We start from the raw sequence: 7,825 nt of genomic DNA, 5'->3' as shown, positions 1-7,825 counted from the left end.
CCAAATGCAGCTGAGCGTTAAATTTGCTAGCCAAGGAGGAGTTTGAACACTCAAGCCTACAGCTTTGTTTAGTAAACGGTCCCGCCCAGGACCCCGAGGCTTTTTCCAGAGCAATCCGCCGCCCCCTGTACCTAACCCCTGGAAGCGCGCTGATTCTCCGGGTTCTAACCTTCTACCCGGAATAGGACACTGGGAATTCCTAAACCAGTTGCTGTTCCTTTAAGAGTGGTTCCGGGGGCGGGCCCACAGGGCGTGGCGAATCCGGGGGTGTGTGCCGGATCCGGGGTGTCCAATCCCGGAGCGAGGGACGAAAGCGGGGGCGGGTCCGGCACGGGAAGGTTGGGAAGGGTTAAGAGGAGCGTCTTTGGGTCTCGGACGGTCCGGTTGCCTCCGCCTCCTTCTGTCGGATCCGCGCTTTCCCGCCGCTGCGCCGGCTCGGCACCCCGGGAGACAAAGCACCGCCGCCACAACCGCGCGGGTCCCGGGCCATGGCCCGGCCGCCCCCTGGCTCCGCGCCTCGGGTCCCGCCGCTGCTGCCATCGCCCTAGGCCGTGCCGCGAGGTAAGGCCGGCCTGGCGCGGGGGAAAACTTCGGGCGGATCTGCAAGGGACGCGGGACCGGGCTCGGGCCGCCGTGGGCCTCGGGGTCCCCCAAGCAGTCTGGAGAGACCTCTGCTGGGGGGTCTGTCCTTTTGTGATTCCAAGCCAGCGGTAATTTTCCCGTCAGGGACTCCAGCTGCTGGGACGAACTTGGCTGGTGACCCTCCAGCCGCATAAAAGACCTCGGCCGCTGAGGCAACTGCGGACTAGAGAGCTCCACTTTGCTCCCACATTCTGCCGCCGACCACCTCATCCAGGGTTCAGGCTGTCTTTTAAGGAACACACCACACACAAAAGGAGAGAGCGCAGCTAGGAGCAATGGCCTGGGATGGTGGTCCTGGCATCCTTGCGGTCCCTGGACAGGAGTTCTTCAATACAAGTTGTTCTGCCCGTACCTGCCACACCCTCTCCAGCATGTCCACTGCTGGGTGACACTTGGGGCAGTTGGATCCAACCCCAGGACCTGACTTCTTTGCTTGAAATGAGTGGCAAAAAAAAAAAAAAAAGCCATGCCTCAGTTTCCCCAGATTCCTGGGTTCTGGGCGATCTGTGTCCCTGGAGACCGGGAGCTCATTATTTGCCCTTGGGATAGCTTCTGACTGTGTGCTCACTATCTGCTCAGCATTTTGCAAGCTGTCTCTTCAAAATTAGTATTTTCAATTCCGAGAGGGGTGGCTGTTAATGTACTCATTTTGTACATGAGGCTGTGTTCTCAAGGCCCATGAAGCCTGGATTGGAGGAGGCGTGGGGACCAGAGAGGGGCTGGGATGGTCCCCTCTAGCTTCCTGCATGGCCCAGGACTGTTGAATCAGCAGCAGTGCCCGCAGCGGACTCTGCACTTCTTGGAAAACTGCACGAGTGTGAGGAGATAAATTGGGGACCAGGCCCTCCCAGAGGCTGGAGCCTGTGCCCCTGTTGTTTTCCCTCACCTCCTTCCTGGCTGGGCTGGAGGAGGCAGGGCCATGGGCAGAGAGGGGTCCTGTGTTGGCTGGTGACTTTGGGCTCAGGGTTGGAGGGGGAAGGGGGTAGCTGCTGAGTGTGAGAGAAATTGCTCTTCATTTGGCCTTAATGGGTGGTGAGACTCTACCCCCTTGGGCTGGCTGCCCAGAGCATGCCGTTCTAGGCACAGAATTGTACCTTTGGGCAAGTTCTTAAAGCTTTCTGTGTCTCAGCTTCCACATCTATGAATCTGGGATGAGGAAAAGACTCCTCCTGGGGCCGTTGAGAGGTTTAAGTAGATAATTGCTTGACTCATTCTATAGGTCTTTGAGCATCAACTACATGCCAGGCACTGGAATTCCGACAAAGAATCTTTGCCCTCCTAGAACAGGCAAAAATGACCCAGGTAATTTCAGGCTGAGGTGTGGGAGACTGATGTGTGTGTGTGGGGGGGTGGTTCTCTTGTGTACAGATACATTCTTCTCCTTGAGGAGGTGATGCTAAAGCTGAAACTTGGCCACCTGAAAATAAGGGAAAGGCATTCCAGGTAGAGGGAACAGCCAGGGCAAAAGCCGTGAGATGGGAATATGCCTGGTGTGTTTGTAGAACAGCAAGGAGGCCAAGGTGGCTGGAGCGAGGGGGAAAGAGAAAGGGAAAGGGAACCTGGAAGACCTGGAGAAGAATGGATTTTATAATGAGACAGGTAGGGAGCCATGGGTGGGTTTCAGAGTGCGGGAGGGGTGTGATTTGGGCTTAGTTTATAGGATCCCTCTGTCGGGCCAGGGGCGGGGCCTAGGAAAAAGCTAAGATCTTACCCTAAAGAACACCAATAAGGAACAGGCATCCGTGGAGGCAGGGAGACCAGTGAAGAGGCTACTGTAGCTTTCCAGGCAAGTCACGATGGTGGGGGCATGGGGGAGCGAGAATGGGAGATGGCAGTGAGCAGAGATTAGGCTCCTGATTTGGAAGAGGTTGGAAGGGGGATCAAGGTGACCTGATGAGTGACCAGATGTGGAGGTGGGGGAATCCAAAGCCTTTAACCAAGACAGCACCGAGGGGAGCATTTGGGGAGGCTGAGAACATCATCAGCTACCAGAGCTTAACACATACTGTGCCTGGCACTACGCTCAGCGCTTCTACATAGTCATTGTGTCATCGTCTCAACAACCCTGACTTAGGTGCTATTATTCCATTTTACAGATGCGGAAACAGAGGCCCAGAGAGGCTTAAAGCTTGCCCAGGGTCATATAGCTCGGACACTCCAGAGCTGACATCTAAACCCAAAGAAGAGCAAGTCAAAACCAGAACTGGGCAGACAGCAGGGAATTGAGCTGTGGCCTGAGAGGTAGGAGGGAACTGGGGTGAGTACGGTGGGTGGTTCCTGTGCGAAATGGGGCTGGGGTCCACATGGGCCTTGCTGGGGAGTTGGGAGGAATCCCTCCCACTTTGCAGAGAAAGAAACTGAAGCTCAAGAGAGGGGAGGCCTAAATCTGAAGTCACATAGCTCAGGGAGGCAGAGCAGAGATTAAACACCTTGAGTATTCAGGGGCTGTGGCCTTGGTCAGATCAACTACTAGGTCAGGACAGGCTGATAATCAGCACTAGATCATGGCTCATGTTGCCTCTTCCAGGAAGCCCTTCTTGACTGTGTAGGCTGGTGAGATGAGGTGGATTAGGGATGGAGCAACTGCCTCCTCTGCCCTGGGTCAGGTCACCTGTCTGGGCCCCACTGTAGCCAGCTGCTCCGGCTGAGCTGGAGAAGAGAGAGCCTCCTTTCTGGGAGAGCCTCATTCCTCCAGGTCCTGAGTAAGGCACTGCCCACTGGGGGAACGAACATTAACTGAGCACCTACTGCACTCCAGCGACTTTATACACTTTGCTTCTTGAACAATGTGGCCACTGTCCTACGTAGAGTGAGATTTTGAAGCAGGAGCACAAGATGCATTTGTAGTGTGGCCATGGAAAACCCCAAGGGAGGGTATAGCCACACTGGAGACTCATATGCCACCTAAGTCCTGCCTGGCCATCATATACTCCTTGAGGGGGAGTAGTAAAATCACTGTGGCCAAGTGCATAGAGTTAGATTCCTCTACTGCAAATGGGTGCACAGTGCTTTCCCTCCAGCCTCTCTCACTTGTAAGAGTGAACCAAGTCCTGGGCCCTTTGTTTGGATTTTGTAATAATCTTTTTTGCCGCTCTGACTGCATCCCCTGCCTCTCTCCCTCCTCACTCTGCTCCAGCCTCACCAACAACATCAAGCACACTAGCAGCTTCCTACCTCAGGGCCTTTGCACTTGCTATTCCCTCTGCTGGGTATGTCCGAGGGGCTCAGTCCCTCACTTCCTTCAGGTCTCTGCTCAAATGTCACCTTCTCAGTACAGCTTTTCTTTTAAAATCAAACACTCCTCTTGTCCTTAATATTTCTGATCTCCCCTCCCTGTCTTATATTTTCCACACCACTTAAGACTACCTGACAGACATACCTTACCTGTTTGTTAATTGTCTACTCCCTTCACCTGCCACTAGCATATCAGCACCAGGAGGGCAGCGACCCTCTCCATCTTGTTTATTGCTCTATACCTAATGCCTGGAACAGTGCCTGGCACACAATAGGTGCTTAATAAATGTTTGATGAATGAAGTCCCTACTGTTCTCTGAAATAGATTCTGTTCACATCCCTATTTCATGGAAGAACACATCAAAGCTGACATCAGCAGAGATAGAATCAGACCACAAAAAGTCAGCTGGTACCCAGGGGTGATAGAATTAGCAGTGCCTGAAATGAGGCCTGGGTTTGGATTTCAGCTTTCGGCCCAACTTGCTCTGTGGCCTTGGACTAGTGGACTAACCTCTCTACTTTGTTTCCCCACCTGGCAAACGGGTAAGGCTAATCCAGCCACCTAGAGTTTGTTTCGAGATTAAATAAGTTCATATATATAAAATGCTTGGCAATGCCCTAAGAATCCTCACCATTATTTGGGGGAGGTAGGATGGTGGGAGAGCTAACCAGCCTGACTTCTGGGGCCAGTCAGACCCGGGTTAGGGTCCACTTTCTGCTCCTGAAGAGCTGTGTGAGCCCGGGCAGGCCACGTCTGCTCTTTGAGCCTCAGTTTCCTCATCTGTGAGATGGGGGTGGGGTGGGGGTGGTGATGAGTGCTGTGGCAGCCAGGGTTGTGTGAGGTCATCCGAGGCGGCAGCCACATGAATAACCGCTGCCCCTGTGGGGGCCAACAGGTCCCGAGCGCGCCATGAAGCTGAACGAGCGCAGCCTGGCCTTCTACGCCACCTGCGACACCCCGGCGGACAACGCGGGCTTCCTGTACAAGAAGGGCGGCCGGCACGCGGCCTACCACCGCCGCTGGTTCGTGCTGCGCGGCAACATGCTCTTCTACTTCGAGGACGCGGCCAGCCGCGAGCCCGTGGGCGTCATCATCCTGGAGGGCTGCACCGTGGAGCTGGTGGAGGCCGCCGAGGAGTTCGCCTTCGCCGTGCGCTTCGCCGGCTCGCGGGCCCGCACCTACGTGCTGGCTGCCGAGAGCCAGGCCGCCATGGAGGGCTGGGTGAAGGCGCTGTCGCGGGCCAGCTTCGACTACCTGCGGCTGGTGGTGCGCGAGCTGGAGCAGCAGCTGGCGGCCGTGCGCGCGGGCGGCGGCCCACCCCCGGCCCGCCGGCCCCGCGCGCTCCCAGCGCTCCCGTCCAAGGAGAACGGCTGTGCCGTCTGGAGCGCCGAGACCCCCGCCGCCTCCGCCCCTGTCAGGGCCAGCCCCGGCCCCCGACCCGGCCCCGAGCCCCCGCCGCTGCCGCCCCGCCGGCGGGCCTCGGCCCCCAATGGGCCTGTAGATTCCGCCTCCTTCGCCCAGCTGCACGAGTGGTACGGACAGGAGGTCAGGGCGCTGAGGAGCCAGTGGCTCAGCAGCCAGGCCCAGCCCTGAGACGCTGGGGGACCTGGTCGTGAGGGAAGTCGCCATCAGGGTCAGCCCTGAGGTCCCTGCCGGGTCTGCCTTCGGGAATTCAAGGCGCTGAGAAGATGCTGGGTTCTGAGGGATGCTTTGGGACCTCTGTAATTCAGAGAGAGCCTAGCCTTGAGGAGGCCACCGTGCCCGATTCTCAGGAGGATCCAGGCCCTAGATGATCCTCAAGCAGCCAGAGAGCTGGTTTTGTGGGAGCTGTAGCCCCAAATCCAGCCCAGCAGGTGCCTCGGTCGCCTGTCCTGAATCACCGAGCAGAGGCTTGTTGCTGGCGACAGGCCTTGGCAGGGGCGACTGAGACCTGTGAGGATCTATGGGCTGGAAGGCACATGCGCAGTCAGCAGTGGTCCAGACTGGGCCCCGGGTGGTCAGGAGGCCGGGCTGTGCTACACCACACACCTGGGCCTGACCTCCTTTTCCTCCAAGGCCTGCTGGAGGAGCTGCCTGGCTCCCAGCCACCTTCCTGCCTCCGTAAGCAGCAGGTGCAGAAAGGCAGCACCAGTGTGGGTTTTCATATGGCCTTGCACCGGGCTTCTGGCCTGGAGTGAGGCCAGGCAGGACTATTCCTGGGGCCTCAGCCAGGCCTTGGGGTGAGGCCCTGGGGCAGTAGACCCTCTGGCCTTGGGCCATGTCTGTGTGCCTGTGGCAGCTCTCACCCTCTCCCAACACTCCTTAACCACATCCTCTGTCTTCTCCCGGAGCCAGCTCTCCCACCCCTAGCCTGGGGTGGGGCCTCACAGGAGCCTGCCGACCTTGTCCAGCCCTGGACCAGGCAGCCGTGGCCTGAGCTGACTTCCCAGCAGGTGCCTCTGACGAGGAGGGGCCATGAGCTGACTCACAGCCCAGAAAGGGTCCAGATGCCAATCTGATAGGGGCAAAGCAGCCGCTGCCAAACCATGTCTGGCTTCCAGAACCCTCTCCCACCATCACACCCTGTCTCCGTGCTCACCAGCTCAGCCCCACTCTCACCCAACAGTATTCTGAGGGAGACCAGGTCTTGCTTTGCCCTGCGCCCAACTTCTGGTTTTACTGTTATCCCCTCACCACAGTGGCCATTCTTCATCCAGGGAGAATCTCCAGGGGGTGGGACACCCCTGGCCCTCAAGCTGGGTCATGTTTACAGTCCTCAGTGCCTCAAAATCGGGACCCCCTGAGGACACCTCCGCCCTAATCTTTATTTCCCCAGAGGCTCCCTCTTGGTGACACAGACTCGGCCCTTGGCCCCTTCCCGCTGCCTTTGGAGACCTTGGGGCTTGGGCTGTCTGTGTGTGTCTGCAATCACCAGCTCACTGCTGGCTCAGCTGACTAGAGTTTCCGTTTTAATTTACTTTTTAACACTTCAGGGTGTCTTTTTTTCTCCTAGCAACAAAGTTTGGTATTTTCACTGTTTTTGTTTCTTGTTGGCTGGTGAAGGGATAGGGTGCCCTGTTTCTGGGCTTGGCTAGTGGTGGTGGGGGTAGTTGGCACTGCCCCCGGTGGGTGAGGTGGGCAAGGAACCTTGGCTGAGAATGAATGGACCTCAAGAATCTCACCTGGCTCTTTGCCTTCTCCCTGGCGAACCCTGCTCACCTACAGGTGCCTCTGGGGGCCTTGGTACGCTTCCCATCCCCGCTTCCCCAGGTCCTGAGTGGTGGGCGGGGTTGGCAGCTCTAGTCTGTAGGCTCTGGGGTCTCAGGGGGTGTTAGGAACTGTTAGGTGCCCATGTCCTTGGCCAGACCCAGCTGGTGTGGTGAGGCGTTGGCCCCAGTTCTGGTGTAGGTTTACAAGCTCTAAAGGTACAATCTCCCCCCACCCACCCCCAAAGCCCAACATGGGGTCAGGCTGCCTCCAGAGTTGGGCAGGGGAGAGATATCGAGCATCCTGGGAGAGGGAAATAGAGGTTAAAATGAAATAAATAAAAAGTTTATCAAGTAATGGCTGGTGATGTCATTTTTTTTGCCCCATCTAAACTGTGGATTGACTGGCCTGGCAGAGCCAGGAGCAAGCCCTACAAGAGAAGTGACGAGTGTCTGCTGAGTGCTCCCTGGCTAATGCTCTGTCAGGAACATTCTTACCACCTCTTATGGCAGATACTGGCCCCCTTTTACAGGTGAGGAAACTGGCTCATAGAGGTTAAGAAATCAGCCAGGTTCACACAGCTCAGAAGTATCAGAGAAGGGATGTAAACCTCCAGAAGCCTGTGGAAGAAGACACGAGTCTTTGGGAGGAATGTGAGGCAATGGACTCCCCAAGTTCCTTTAGAGAGGGGAAGGCAGAAGGCAGGGGGGAAGGTGAGGTTTAGAAAGAAGGTCAACTGTGGGCTGAAGGCCTGACAACTGG

General features: G+C 56.8%; 1 protein-coding gene across 1 annotated transcript; it reads left to right on the top strand.

Moving 5' to 3' along the window:
• Nucleotides 1-336: 336 nt before the first annotated feature.
• PHETA1 (PH domain containing endocytic trafficking adaptor 1) lies at nt 337-7,750 on the top strand. Its single transcript, XM_055405391.2, has 4 exons — nt 337-561; nt 1,862-1,944; nt 2,739-2,883; nt 4,773-7,750. Exon 4 carries the CDS (start codon nt 4,787-4,789, stop codon nt 5,468-5,470), a length of 684 nt encoding a protein of 227 aa, XP_055261366.2. The 5' UTR covers nt 337-561; nt 1,862-1,944; nt 2,739-2,883; nt 4,773-4,786; the 3' UTR covers nt 5,471-7,750.
• The last annotated feature ends 75 nt before the right edge of the window (nt 7,751-7,825 follow it).

The sequence above is a fragment of the Moschus berezovskii genome, chromosome 19, assembly GCF_049115385.1.
Source record: "Moschus berezovskii isolate FMDL1 chromosome 19, NW_MosBer_1.0, whole genome shotgun sequence".
NCBI lineage: Eukaryota > Metazoa > Chordata > Mammalia > Artiodactyla > Moschidae > Moschus > Moschus berezovskii.
Note: the sequence above shows the minus strand (reverse complement) of the source record. Positions and strands in the feature narration are given on the sequence as shown.